Source organism: Mangifera indica, chromosome 3 (genome assembly GCF_011075055.1).
Source record: "Mangifera indica cultivar Alphonso chromosome 3, CATAS_Mindica_2.1, whole genome shotgun sequence".
Taxonomy (NCBI): Eukaryota; Viridiplantae; Streptophyta; class Magnoliopsida; order Sapindales; family Anacardiaceae; genus Mangifera; species Mangifera indica.
This window is the reverse complement of record NC_058139.1, coordinates 2902288-2918029: the sequence shown is the minus strand read 5'-3', so window position 1 is coordinate 2918029 and position 15742 is coordinate 2902288. Positions and strand designations below refer to the sequence as shown.

At 31.3% G+C, this 15742-nt stretch overlaps 2 protein-coding genes across 3 annotated transcripts; one reads left to right on the top strand and one right to left on the bottom strand.

Moving 5' to 3' along the window:
• The first annotated feature begins 3607 nt into the window (after positions 1 to 3607).
• On the top strand, positions 3608 to 6531 carry LOC123212321 (short-chain dehydrogenase TIC 32 B, chloroplastic-like). The gene is made up of 8 exons (XM_044631421.1): positions 3608 to 3831; positions 4651 to 4882; positions 4983 to 5062; positions 5202 to 5355; positions 5632 to 5710; positions 5804 to 5891; positions 5997 to 6043; positions 6145 to 6531. The coding sequence occupies exons 1-8, from the start codon at positions 3702 to 3704 to the stop codon at positions 6313 to 6315; spliced, it is 981 nt and encodes a 326-aa protein (XP_044487356.1). The 5' UTR covers positions 3608 to 3701; the 3' UTR covers positions 6316 to 6531.
• Positions 6382 to 11333, bottom strand: LOC123212320 (kinetochore protein SPC25 homolog). 2 transcript variants are annotated; one of them, XM_044631419.1, is made up of 9 exons: positions 10999 to 11333; positions 10694 to 10759; positions 9588 to 9734; positions 8634 to 8747; positions 8462 to 8551; positions 8249 to 8371; positions 7671 to 7987; positions 7379 to 7493; positions 6382 to 6778 (listed from the first exon to the last, which is right to left on the bottom strand). In XM_044631419.1, the coding sequence occupies exons 1-8, from the start codon at positions 11165 to 11167 to the stop codon at positions 7449 to 7451; spliced, it is 1071 nt and encodes a 356-aa protein (XP_044487354.1). In that variant the 5' UTR covers positions 11168 to 11333; the 3' UTR covers positions 6382 to 6778; positions 7379 to 7448. The 2 variants fall into 2 exon arrangements, with proteins under 2 accessions (XP_044487354.1, XP_044487355.1); XM_044631420.1 differs by lacking the exon at positions 7379 to 7493 and having other exon boundaries at positions 10999 to 11329.
• Between the last annotated feature and the right edge of the window lie 4409 nt (positions 11334 to 15742).

The following is a 15742-nucleotide window of genomic DNA, read 5'->3' as shown; positions in this document are numbered from 1 at the left end:
TCATTTATACCTAGTAATATTTTCAATAATTTATCTTTAAAATAATCTTTTTATTTTGATAATAAAATATCACCCAAACAAAACGTCTTTTTAGGGTTTTATGTAATTAATCCAATTTTCAAACACAAATCCTTGTTAGCCCAACACTTACATTTCCTCACTTTGAAACCATAAAACACTAGAAGTGAGCAGATTCGAATACCCTACAAAATTTCAAATAATCAATTCAAAATTAAAATCAGATGAATAGATTTTAGTTTCTATCTGAGACCTGTATTGCTTTTAGGTAGTTTAACACAATAATATGCTTTTAAAATTTCACTTCTTATTGAATATATTCATTCTTTATTTTATCACAGAAAATACTATGTAATATCATAATTTTTTACATAAGGTTAAATAAAACAATACTTCTCTTAACACAGGATTATGTGGTGAAAAATGGTTTATGCAAAAATATCTATAGAAAAAACTCTTTTCTTTTTTTGTATAGAATCATATGTTAGAATAACATTTGACAAACTATGTTATTTTTAAACCATGGTAAATTATTTTGTTAATTGTTATTAATTATGTTTTGCGATAAAATATACTTAATTTTAAACCATGGTAAATTATTTTTAATAATTTCAGCCAGAATAGTACTACCAAGTCCCATGCAGTGTTTTAAATAGAAGGTTAAAGCCCATATTCAGGCCCAATAAATTTTTCTTTGGAATATATATCCATTAAACAAGATTTGAGATTAAATAAATATTAATAAATTAATATTAATAGACAATAAATACAATTCACGTCATTATTATTTTTCAAATGTGGGAATGGATATATTTTACATTATTCATATACATTTTCGATACATATACGATATATTATTATATGAATAGATAAGTTTGAAATAAATATAAAGTAACATTTAATTACATAATGATATATCATTTATTTATCCAAATTATATTTTAAAAATATGTACACATAATATTATTTACGTTACATCACTAGGGATAATGATTCGGATATAAAATGAAAGGGATAGAGGATGTGACAAATCCATTTCCTAACTTAAAAACTATTTTATATTGAAATACAAATAAGAAGCCTATTGAAGCAACTAAAATACATAATCATATGACCTTACAGGTTAAAAAACTAATGGAGTATTAAAATTTTTAAAATAAAAGTTTGAGTTTAAGTTTCTGTTATGTTTATGAAACCTTGACTTATTTGATACAGTGGTTGTAAATCTAATAAATACAGACGAAGTCGTCGGTTATAAAAAAAAAAATACATAATCATATTACACTTGAAACTAAAATTTAAATCTAAATTGTTCGCCACGTATATTGCAATCTACCTATGTTTCCACTCACCCAGAAATAAGAATGGCAAACACATTATACTGCCTTTGAATTATACTGCTCGACCTGAAATTGCTCTCTCTGTGAAACCATCATATTCATAGTTTCCTGAGAAAGTATAATTTAACCAATCTTAACATGTACAAAGAATTATCATTTTCCCATTTCATTTTGTGTCTTGTCAGTCATGATGAAGTATGATCACCATGTTGTTGCTAAAGCTGCCCGTTACATGAACATGATTCAACAGTGAAAGTCCTGTGTTAAAACCCTTTTACAGCTTGGAGATTAATGATTTTTTTTTAATCTTTTGTTGAAATTCAATAAATGGTGGATAAGGATAGACAAACAACCTTTTTACCAAATCTTACCATACAAGTCTCAAAACAAAACAACAAGGATAATTAATCAATTGTAATTTTATTATCATCATGAATTAGCAAGGATAATCAATGATGCTAATTATTTGGAGCTAATTAATCAACCATGTTCAGGTACAATAATGAAATGAGAAGACTAGGGTTGGCTTGATGGGTATGAATGAGCCCCTATCTGATGGGGCCATTTGCCATCTCCTGATTGGTATATGACACGTGTGACTAGCACTCATTATAATGCCATTAAGTCTTATTTATTTATTAAGTACTATTCTTAATGTTTGATGGATTGACAAAAGGTATGTGATATTGTGGAAATATATATTAGGGTTTGTCGGCATGTCGTTGCTAGCTTTGTTGAAAGTATCTGCCAATTCAGCCATGGGTCCAAGACTCTTCTATATCAAGATTTGAACAGATTAAATTTATGTATTTCTTACTTTGGTGTCATTGTAAAAAATTGTTTTTATATAATTCATGTCAATTTTCTGTTTCATGCAATGGGTAGTTGAGCTATTAGGTAGATAAATAATAATGGTTTTCCTATGATCCCATTTCACAATTAATTAGGTGGAGTTGTTGGTGATTTGAAAAGTTAATTAGGATTAATTATTCCTTAATTCAAATGATGAAGTTTCATTTGATCTCCATCTCCTTCGTTGGTCATGCTGGTAGACTAGTATAGGTCATCATCTCCTTTCCCAGCCATGAACAAGATCGATCTAGACAAAAACACAGTGAATCAAATAAGAAAAACCCACATAAGAAATAGAAAAAGAAAGCAAAGAAACAAAATAGCAAGTTGAAATGAATGAGACTTTAGCTTTATGTTAAGAGAAGCATGCATGTATATAGGTGAGATATGGACACTGTTGCAGCATCAATTGAATTTAACTTTTACACTTTATGTGAACATGGACCGAGTGAAAGAATGTAGAAGAAGGTCACATGTGAAAGTAGAAAAGAATTGCTTCAGAAACCGATAGCAAATTAATCATAAATGTTTGCAAGTTGGGAAACAAAGGGGTCCCCTGTGCACAGCTCCATTGTTGAAGAGTCAACTTCAATGCCTTCTTTTAGTCCATCAAGTCTCCAACACCGACCATCATTTTTTCCACAGCGAAACCTCATTGAAACCAAAAGAAAAGAAGATGTGAGAGACAAGGTCACACACACACACACTACCCAGAAATTACTTTGAATCTGTCTGCAATTTTTCTTTCTTTTCTATATTCCAAGAGTTAAAAAAAAAAAAAGGAAAAAGAACTTTGAATTCTCAATAGATTGCATGTAATTATACTGGTTATTCTAGAGGTGCACGTGTGAAAGAGAGTTTCATGTTCAAGTTTCAACACACACATACATACATACATACGCACATATATCTCTTAATTCTCAAGGAAAGTGATGTTGTTTTTACTTTTCTTACAGAGGAAAAAAGCCCTTCAAAGTTAACACATCATCGTCAATCCACAGTTAATTTGAACACCACCTCGATGGCTCAATCTATGAGGTCATCATCTTCTAACGATGAAGTCATTTACAATGAGAAAAATAGTGTCCACGTCATGTCACCGATTAATCGCCATTTATATTCAAACCATGAAGAAATTAAAAAAGAAAGCAACAGTTCCAAAAATTTTATCGGTTTCTATATAATCCATTTCTAATAATTCTGTCAAAATTGTCCATTTTCACGTCATAATTCTTGTTGCAAAATGCCCAGAAGAAAACAAATAAAAAAAGGCAGACAGTTATTATGAGAAATATAAAGAGACCCTTAACTAACGGCGCCATTTTTACAATTACACAACCTAATTAACGATCTACTTAAAGATCAGCTGTAGTGCAAGTCTCAATCAGTTTTAACTTCATTGGATAGTTTTTTATACAGTGCATTTTTGTACTATATATCACTGGCTTCTAGCTATCCGAGTCTTTTAGATTCTAAAGCTGCCACGCCCTCATGAAGGAAACACTTAGATACTTAGCAGGCATAGCAGGGCCAAGTGGTTATGGCTCAAGATCAACCGCCGAACAAGTTACTGAAGATTTTTCTTCCTTGCTTTCGACTCCTCTCACTGCTATAATCACTGGTTTGTTTATATATAATCAAAGAAGATCTTTATATATGGTGACAATCTTGTCACCTTTTTACTCATCTTTGCTGCATGATAGGGTCAAGAAATAAAGAAAAATTTTATATATCTAAAGTTCTAAACTAAAGCTTTTGCAAGTTTGCTTTTAAAATTATCTTTTTCTTCCCTTGTTGTTTTTTGCTTCCATGGAGAGATTGTTCTGATGAGTTGCAAGCTTAGTAGTCTTCCTGTAAATCGTCTTCTTCCTCATGGAAAATGGTTTTTTACTTTCAGTTGTACCACCCTTCTATCATTTCATTTTGTTTTCTTCGGACTTGGTATTCAGTTAGATGATCTTGATCCTGAACCTGAAGGATCTGACTTAAACTTCCACAGCATATTTTATCCAAGATCAGGAGGGCACATGTAAAACTTTTTGTACTATTTACTTACTTTCTTTTGGTATAAAAAAATGTTTTCAAGATTTATAATCTGCAAGGCACAGAGAAATTTGTGTTATTCTTCCCTTACAACAGGTATTTGGGTATGCTTAGTATGGATATTTTATTAGTGGCTCATTTCGGTTGGAGGAGGATATGGGTTTTGTCTCTTTTGAATAGTCTTCTCTCTCATTGGTTCTGACAAGATCAGTGCTAGCTTTCTGCAGATAGATACTGAGAATATCAAAATACTAATGCTGTAGTTTATTTAATAAATATATCATAAAGTTTTCAACTTTGCATAATTTTTTTTTCTTATTCTTTCATTATCTTATTCAAAAGAAAAGACTAATGAAAGAAAATTCTCATGCACTATCAAACTTTCAACATCTTGTAGGGGCGACTTCTGGTATTGGAGCTGAAACAGCAAGAGTTTTAGCTAAGAGAGGAGTGAGAGTTGTGATGCCGGCGAGGGACCTGAGAAGGGCAGTTGAAGTGAAGGAGGCGATTCTAAAAGAGAGTCCAGAAGCTGAGATTATATTGTTTGAGATTGATCTAAGTTCATTGGCTTCTGTTCAGAGATTTTGTCAGGAGTTTCTAGCTCTAGGACTTCCCCTTAACATCCTTATGTGAGTGTTTAATTATCAGGGTTTTCTGCTACTGGGAATTCTATATTTTTAAATGAATTAAAGAGAGAAATATTCATGTCATATGTTAATTGTTTTTCAGAAACAACGCTGGGATATATTCTAAGAATTTGGAGTTCTCAGAAGACAAAATCGAAATGACATTTGCTACAAATTACTTGGGTAATTTCTCAAATTTTTTTTTTTAAGTATAAAAAGCATATTACAGGGCTGCTGTTAGGCCTAGTCTTTATAAAAGAATCTTAAGAAAAAATTGGTCCGGGCTGCATAGATCATTTACAAGTTTGATTGGTCTTGGCAGGACATTTCTTGTTGACAGAAATGCTACTAGAGAAAATGATAGAAACAGCTGACCAAACAGGTGTCCAAGGAAGAATTATCAATCTCTCTTCAGTAATTCATACTTGGGTGAAGGCTGATGATTTCTGCTTCGCTCGAATGCTCAATCCAAACAAGTAATTTTATTCTTCCTTTCCATCCTTGCCTAACCAGAGGTTCAATTGAAATATGCAAAACAAAAGTGGAAATATTTGTACTTCCAAAATTGAAACAAAGAAGAGACATTCATACACTAAAAAAGACACAGTAAAATTAAAAAATAACTTGGTAAATTTGGAAACATAATTTTTATAACCTTCAGATGATAGAATAAACATATAATAATTTACCAAGTTATTAACAAAATTTGCATGTGCAGTAGTATATTTGCTAAATGGCATAATTTTGCACAGTTATAATGGCACACGAGCATATGCCCAATCCAAATTGGCTAATATATTGCATGCCAAGGAAATCAACAGGCAGCTTCAGGTAAAAGCTTCCTTCTTCTCGTCTTCCCTTTAAATCAAAAGAATTTTCAGTGATGTTGGTTAAAATTATACACAATGATTTGGCTGTCTGTAGGCAAGGAAGGCAAGAGTATCCATCAATGCAGTACATCCAGGCATTGTAAAGACTGGAATAATAAGAGCTCATAAGGGGTTCATTACAGGCAAGAATCCGCAGACACATTTACATTTACTTGCTAATTTCTGTATGGTGTTTTGCGTACAACTTTAAGCAAAATATAAAAGTATGCGACAAATTGTCTGTGCAGATTCTCTGTTTTTCATTGCTTCCAAGTTACTAAAATCTACAAGTCAGGTAGGGTTTGTCGAGACATAAGTGTCAGCTTCTCTTGCCCAAAAGATTCATTTGATGAGTTGAGTTGAGTTGAGTTGACGTGGTACTTACAATTTGTGCAGGGTGCATCAACCACATGCTATGCCGCTTTGAGCCCACAAACAGAAGGTGTCAGTGGGAAATACTTTTCAGACTGTAATGAAACCAACACTTCACCCTTGGCAAATGATGAATCTGAGGCGCAAAGGCTGTGCAAGCAGACCCGTGCGCTCGTTCACAGACGATTGCGTTAACCACCACCACATATAACCACTAAAGCGTGTCCCAGTCTCATCTTATAAATATGTAAAAAGTAAAACTTTTTAAATGTGATGTATATAGGCATAAAAGCATATGTATTTGTACAGCAAGTAAAAATAGGCAAGTCTGTCAAGAAGTATTTGCCAATAAAGGGACACACAATCCGCCATTCTGTTAATCAAATATAAGTTTTATCGCCATTCTGTTAATCATACTTAGGCTTTAACCTAGGCTGTATCAGTGTTATACAACCTAAAACACTAATATAATAAGAAAACACCAATCTGTCTTGTCAGCTGAGCGGCAATACTTAGACCACCAAGTATAGCAACTTTCCAACCGTGGAAGTTTAAGCGTTCAACCAAGTCACAGATTTTGCCTATCAGAGCAAGTCTGATCACACGATAACAATACCGAGATGAGAAAGCAGCACCTATTTCATCTTCAATTCTTAACCTGCAAAATGTTGTAATGTCTTGTATTAGAATCTTTTGGCCAGCAGTTATTATGTATAGTGCACATATCAACAGTCAATAGGCCTTCTGTCAGAAATCGGAATTATGAGTATGTTGAGAGAAAAATTACAGACATATCTTTTATTAGCTTAACCTTTAGGCTTCCTATCTAAATGTACTTAGGAGATTAGATGTTTGAAAATGTATATAAAACCTTAAATCACTATTTCTAGTCCTGCCAGATATCTGGTGAAACAACTCCAAGAATAATTGAAAGTGTTCAATGTTAGTATACAAGTAAAACGTCACCTAAAAAGGAAGATATTAAGTACAACTATTACAGCCAAGCACAAAGAAACTTGCAGGTAAAGCAAGCAAAATTGAGCTTAGGCCACCCCCCATAGGCCCATATGAAAAGCACTACTATACCTTTAGTTACACCCACATTGTTCATGCAATAATGTGAACTTACATATTCTTGTCAGATCTAAAGTATCATACAGCGTCTCTAGAATATTGAAAGAATAGAACAAACTGATGGCTTGAGAAAATTTGAAACAGCACAGTATTAATTATTGAAGCCAAACCAATTATGAATTACAATTGCATGTCGTAACACTGGCTACTGCAGACTGGCTAAACATATTCATAAATGTCTTGCAGACCATCTATTAATGTTCTGCCTTGATTTTCCCTCCACGCTTAGAATTGGAAGCCTAAGAATAAAAAAAAATAGATATAGGTAGATGTGTTTTCAATAAAAATAAAAAAGTTTTTTATGCTATTTGACAGGTTGGGAAAATACAATCTAAAACCAAACTCGATCCACATGAGAAAAAAAAATGCTTCTTTACTAATTTTTGAACATAAAACTGACATCATACTAGCATTACCTTAAAACGAGGGGACCGGCGAAGAGATGCTGCTGATCCTGGAGATAGAAGTGCTGGTATGGCCCCTCTTCCACGGTTAACTTTCTTGGATTGTCTATAAACTCCTTCGTCCTGAATAAGCTGTTCATTTTTCTCTGTCAGAGGTTCACTTTGGTGGATGATCTGATTTTCTTGTCTATTGGATTCTCCACATTCAATCTGATACTCATTTTTCTTGGCTGGAGATCCACTTCTATTAGTCGAAACTGAAAACACAGGAGCAGACCCAGAGATCGTGGAAGAATCTTGATGAAGAGTTGTTGATTGCGGTCGAAATCCTTGGAGTCATCATGAACAATAAACAGGTTTATCTCAAAACATAGTTGCACTTGAACCCAAGAAAAAATAATAATTAAATAAAAGATAAGAGTTGAATCTTCTATATTGGTTTTGCAACAGCAAATTGTGTGGAAGTGTGATAAGCAAGTCACATTGCAAACCACAAACACAAAATTACTAGAGCAAGACCTTATTTAGAGAGCCACTTTAAAATATGTAAGAAACAGGGTAAAATAATAAGAAGCAAGATGAGGTGATACCAAGTGCTGCAGCTTCTTGAAACCTCTCTCTCATAATTCGGACAAATCTGAATAGGCCATTGGTTCTGTTCAACTCTTGGATTAACTCCTTGATGTTGTTCAATGGTGGGTCACAATCCAACACTAATGATTACGAGAAAATGTCATATACATATGCATGGAATACATCCAATATTAAAATAGAAAATTTTAAAAATTATAAACTGTACTTACAGGTATAGTTGTCATTTGTGTGGCGAATGGTGAAAGAGTACTGCTCATTTGGATTATTAATATCTATATTGTTGAATGTAAATTTTACCCCTAGAAGCAAAGGAATTTGTAAGTGCACAGATCAATCTTGCAAGACAAGGTTTATATATTTTTGCACAATCACTTTGATTACCAGGTCCACCCTCAACATGGAAACCAAGAACCCTATTGTACCACAAAATGGCTTCTTGAATTTCTTCATTCCATTCAGTGTCTTGGTTGGTCTTTCCTTCAGATATAGCCAAGCCTATGGTTGGTACCAACAAAGGAATATTTTAAATAAAGGCCAGAAGAATCAGAAAACCAAAAATTAAAAAAAAAAATTCCTTTATGATAAAGAGTGGCAGATCCATGATTGAACTTCACTCTATCAAGAAATTGGCAAGAAAATATAGCTCTGGAAGACTGACATGAAGGTGGAACACATGCACATCCACAAAATGATTGATATAATTAAGCACATGTATCAATTTGCGTCACTACATCAAGCACACTCAACAAAAAGATACTAGGTTTATCAAAAAATTATAAACAATAGAACCTCAATAAAGTAGCTCCCAACCCAATCAATTTCTTCAAATTCTTTTAAAAAAAAAAAAAAAAAAGATTGTATAATTGATTCATGGTACAAATAACAAGTTCCCACCAACAATTTGATAGACCAATGCAGCATAGGTAACAAAAAGAGATATCATTCAACACTCTCCTCATGTACAAGCATTAGATGTAAATAATAGCCAAAGACTTTAATCTTGCCCCACACTTTTTTATCCTATATAACAAAGAATTGAGGAAACTCAACATAGTATTATCATAAAATCTCTTCAGGTTCATAGTCCAGCAACTAACTTAACTAATTATTATAGGTATGACTGATGCATCAATGATTTCTAACATAAGTTCCTTCCTAAAAGACATTTGAGGGGCAAAATGTAATTTTTGAAGTACATTAAAACAATCATGCAAATAGAATTTGAAAGCTAGGAATATCATTCATTTCCACAAATATCGCACAACATTTAGATGTTGAAATTATGAGAATAATGCATGAACCAGTAAAAATCAAACAATATATAAAGAAAATTACCTTGAGATTGTTGAGATATAATTGCCGCATACTCATCCCTCCTAGCCCTCTGAGCTTCAACGGTTTTTTTAAGTTCTTCTAGTCTTACTTTTGTTGCAGATATGGAATCCCTAGTTGTCATCTGCTTGACCTCTTTACGAGTCTTCACTATGAAACAAAAGGGAAAAAAATGACAAAATACTTTTCAAAACATCATTGTTCAACTTTCACAGTAAACATGTAAAAAATAATTGTTAAAACCATTTCACTCATCATAACTCCAGAAAGTCCTAATAATGATTAATAAATCTAAATTAAAAATTGAATGCACATCTTTATGCAGCAAAATATATATTCAGACTTGTTCATATCAATTTCTGGACATTTATCCAATTTTACAATACAAACAGCACATCTTTGCATCTTCTAATCATATAAGAATTTCATCCTTCTCCAGCTACACAACCACAGGAATAAAATCTACCAAAAAAGTAAAATGAATAAAGATTTAAAAGATTCACACTTTCACTGTTTAATAATTTAGACATCAAATTCCGCTTTCACTGATTCAGAATTTTTACTTATCTACTATCTATTAAATGCACAACCACAATTACTTGAAACTGAAAAAGATAACAAAGTTCAGAAAGTAGAAAAAATTATTTTGAACCATGATGGCATGCTTTAAATTAACTGCTAAAGCTCAAACATCAAGATCCATTCTTTGATAATTTAACATCAATAAAATTCTGAAATGTGCAATAGCTATGCAAATCTCATTTAAATAAATGTACATGAACTCTTCTGTGGCACATCAGTTATAGCTTCTCTCTTCTAGGAATTATGGCTTCCATTAATACACATGGAAATGACACCACCTTTTAATATATTCCAGAGAGTCAGATCAACATGCAAAAACAAAAACATACTGAAATTTAGAGAATTGATAATCCCATAAACCAGCATCATAATTCATACAAACTTATCTCATTAGACACAAAAGACAATGGCAAAAAATATGGACCTGAAAACAACACGTTACTCAACAGTGACGGTAAATCAGTGCTACTTCAAGTCATTTATGCACCTTCATAATTTCAAGTTAAGTTACATTAGCAGAGCCATACCTGCTAATACTTTCACGTATTCATCTTCAGCATCTCTCAGTTCAGCTTTCACTTTCGCCAATTTCGCTGTAAGATTAACAACAACAACAACAATAATAATAATAACCTTAACTCATTATTCTCAAACCAAATCACCAAACAAATAAAACAACTAAGCACCGGTTAAAATTCTTGGAGATAACCCTAATTCTAGTTCCAATTTTTGTAAAAACATCTACAAAAGCCCTGATTTCACACAAACAGTGAAAACCGCTACCAGAACCCTAAATTTTAGCTTTGAGTGAAAGTGAAGTTCAGAATATTACCTTGATTTTGGATGGTTTCAAGCGCTTTGGCCTTGACCGATTCCAGAGAGTGTCGAAACGACTCCACGAAAGAGTCCATTTTCTGCTGATTGAAGGGAATCTCTCTGTCGCATATCAACCGAAGCGACTCCATTTTTGTCCGTACAGAGTCCTCAACTTCGATCTGCATTTGTTTAGTTCAGCGCGTGAAGGAGAGAGCGTATTTGATTTGAATGACAAGTCGATTTAGCCCGCCTTTTTTCGCTTTCAAGTTTTTTCACATTTCTTTTTTGCGAGCGGAAGCTGAGACGAGTGGGAAAACTGAAAGACCAAGGAAGGTAGCATAGACATTCCATGCTATTCTTTAATTAGTGAACACGTGGTATCATATCAAGTTTGTACCCCCACAATCGGTAGGCAAACTCTGAGGCCCGCCCAAGAGCTTAATCTTCGGTCCAGCCCGGGGCATTCAGTGAAATTTAAATTTTATGATTTCTTATATTATTATTATATTTTTAATTTGGTAAATTAAAATATTTTTTATGATTAAAAATATAATCTGTTAATAGATATGTAAAATAAATCGCTTATTGATCCTCAAATTTGTCTCTTAATTTTCCTTTATTGATCTCTCAATAGATCTCTTTTGGTAGACATATGCTTTTTATAGATATTCTTAAAATTAGTTAAACATATTACTTAGATAACTCGATAAAGTTGATAAGATATAATAATAGAAGTGTCTGTGTTGGAATATTTCTGAAAACAAATTATGCAAAAATATAAATCTTTACGCAAATAATTGTGGGATTTGACTAAGATATGAAGCTTGAAATAGCAAGAAACAAGGCATGTGCTGAAACAATGTGATCAAAGTCACATGCATTAGCTATTGAGTTAATTGTTGCATTAGAACTGACGTGATTATTGCCACAGCCGACAGCAAAGAATAATGATACAACCATTCAGCTCATAATTATAAATCATCATTAATACAAAAAAAAAAATTACGTATTTAATTTTATAATAAAATTATTAATATTTATTTTAAATACATAAATATATATTTTTTTATATGTATTATTATGTAATTAAATAATTTTAAATTAAAAATAAAATAATATCTAATTATATAATAATAAATATAAATATAAACATAAAATAAATATATATATATAATACTGTAAATTTTGTAACGAGTAATTCCTTGTAATTTGGGTTTTCTGTGACAGTTTGTCCTAACCCATTTGCTCTTGACCGGTCTGGTCTATTAGGATGTGCCCAATCTGCAGCACTGACTTAGACCTCGGGCTTTGCAATGCCCAGGTCAACCCAATCGTCCTCTTCCTTTGTTCTAATAACTGTTTTTACTACCGGATCGAATTAGTGAAAGAATCAGATTTGATTAAAATTTAGGATTTTTTTTAAATTTTAATTATTTTTAAATAATTTAATTATTTTTATTAGATTAGATAAATTTTACAAATTTATAAAAAAATTAAAAATTAAAATTAAAAAAAAAAAAAAATTTTTACATCTATTGAAATATTTTTTATAAATAATAACTTACAGAATAATATTTTTTAATCATAAAATTGAAATATTTTTTTTTATTTAATTATTTCATTAAAATCAAATAAATAATTATTACTTCTTAAAAATAATATATTTTAATCTATATAAGTATGATATCGTAATTAATTTTATTTTTTACAAATTTTTAAATAAAATTTATTTATTATAATTTAATAATAAGTTGAACCGATCAATTTTTGATCGAACTAGTTAAATTATAAACCAGTGAGATAATCGATTTGATCATTTATCTGATTTTAAAAATATTAGTTTTAATAAGTTGGGTTCAAATTGGCTTATTCAAGATAAAAATCAAGCTTAATTTTAATGAATTTGATACAAATTCAACTCAAATAAGTTTATATTCGAATTTAAAAGTCTAATATTAATTAACTTGAATTGAAGTTCAAATTTAAAGAGTATTCGATTTGTCAAGTTTATAAACTTATAAAAATTCAATTTAAATCAATTAAAATAATATTGTTTTAATTAATATAAATTAAAATAATATTTTTTACTACGCTAAAGTATTAAACTGAATTCAAACAAATTTGAGAAGAGCTCGGTAAGCTTGAGATTATCTCTCCACAAGTTGAGTAAAACTCGAACTAACCCAAACCCATGTTAGACTCTATTCCGTTCGAATTTAGCTATTGACTAGTGTAATGGGTCCAAATGATATACGGATTCATAATGAATTGTATGAGTTTGGAATTCAGCAGCAAGATGGAGTCAGCACACTAAAGTTGCTGGCTTGAGAATAGATTTAGTTTCTTTTAGTACTAACTGAGCATAAAGAAACTGCTGTCTTTTCAAACGTAATATTAATTAATGGCTTCTTTGGAGCCGAAAGAAGAAAAGCCATAAAACCATTAACCTTGAAGGATGGGAAGAACATTCAAACAAACAAGATACAGCCGCTGGATGTTGAAAATTATGATCACCATTGAAATCAAAATAATGAAACGAAACCCACACAGCCAAAAGTAAAAAATAAAATAATAAAAAAGAGAAATTAAACCAAGTAGCTTTCAGAAAGTCTCATAATATGAAATTATTTTACTAGATAAATAACGTAAATTTAAACAAGTACGTATACTTTCATTATATTATTTGCCAGGCTATATCTACCGTCCAATTGCCCAGCCAACATTTGATCTTAGATAAATCGATCGTCTTGGTCCAATCCAAATTAGTCGACTCAATTATCGCTAAAAAGCAATAATTAAAGTATTTATTGGGATTATTTATCTTAGTATTACTCAATAATCTCTCAAAAGCAAGCATGCAATCAGTCATGTTCAAAGGCCTAGTTCGCTTTCAGGTCACACGTTCTTGCATGCGTATTGAGATATGAAATAAAAGCTAAAGGATGCGTTTATAGGCAAAGGATTGTCTGTTTGCCAAACTCTGTCAGATCATGCGGTATATGCAACATGCAGAGAAATTCAAGTGAAAAATGAAAATTTATGGAAAGTATACGTAAAAAATTAATTTTGAAGATAATGTTGTTGAACAGGATAATGGCACCCCTCCACGTGTCATTCGCCGAATTGAGAACCATGAAAAATTAAATTAATTGGAGGTAAAAAAGAATATAAAACTGAAGATATTTCAAATTATTTGTGGTTTGAGTACGTGTAATACATTTTGTTTTGATTTGATGTGGCGAATGATTTAAAGCAATAAGATCTCCAGGGGCCATGGTATCCATGATTTGCCAGTGAATATGTACATAGGAATGTGACCAGCCATTTCCTGTATTGTGTCCCAGTAAACCTACCATTCTTGTAAGGCCAAAGAATCTATTCCCACCCAAAGAATCTTCCTCTTTCATATTTCACTCTTTAATTTTGAAAAATATTTTTAATCACTCATAAGTTATTAATGATAATCAAACCCTAAACTTTTAAAATTTTGTTTCATTTTGTCCCTTTAAATTTAAAAAACTAATAATTTTCTCTCAAACCGAATTTTAAAAATATTTCTAATGATAAAAAAAATAAACCCGACCGGAGGCGGAAGGTGGAGGGAGGATGTTATTTTCTAAAACTTTATTTAAAAGAAAAATTATTAATTTTTAAGATTTAAAAAAAAAAGATAAAGTTATTATTTATTTTTAATAGTATAAAAAAATAACGATTTAACGTTAATATTAATAGACTTAACAATAGTTAAATGATGTAAATTTGAGAAAAGATGAATTTTTGGATCGGAATAAATCTTTTGGCCTTTTTATAATAATAAAATTTTATGTATAAAATTTTATTATACTCAATCATAATGATAATTATATAATATTTAATTTAATTTAATTTTTGAAATTGGATACATGTAAATATATATGAATTGGGTATGTGCCTTTAGAAACAGAAGAAAGCCAAATGATACAAGGGAATAAATAGTTGGAATATAGTGAAACAAGGTGAAACGTGGAGGCAATTTAGTAGGGAACCCTTAAACTCTACTTTTGATGGGTTACATTTGTGTCTTCTTCTTGACCTCCTCCTCCAGCCATTTCTTGGAATCTGTCTTACACCATGGCTGGATTGGCCCCTCTTTTATCAATTTAAATTAATTTTAACCTCTGTGTCATGTGCAAAACCCTTCCCATCTCGTGCCTAGATTCCTTCTCCTGCATACATTAATTCATTTATAAGATAAAAATTCTGTTATTATAACCAACACCCTTGTCACGAGGCAGGCAATACGTCACATTAAAATATATTATTTCAACATCAACCAAACCAAATCATATAGTTCAGGTGACGGCCTTTCATTTAATGGGAATTTCTGGTCATGGGTTTATTTTTCATTTCAAATGTCTATGTCTAGTGGTTACAGAATTTGATTGGTGGGGTAAAGTTTCAAATGAGGGATTATTAATAACAAATAAATTATATTCATATAATACAATTATGTAAAAGAACTCTGTCATAGATCTAATCTAGATCATAGAATAAACGGAATTCATTCCTATACATCAAAGTCCACGTCATAGATAATAAACTTGATTTGATCTAGTTTGGCTTGGATATAAATGTGAGCATTAGAATCCAAATGACTTGTAATTTTATATGGAATAGTTAATAATAAAGGTTACTAAATATAATATTATTATGGATAAAAAATTATTTTTCACTCAAATTTTAACTTATTTTCGAAAACATATCCATGGTGTTTTAAAATT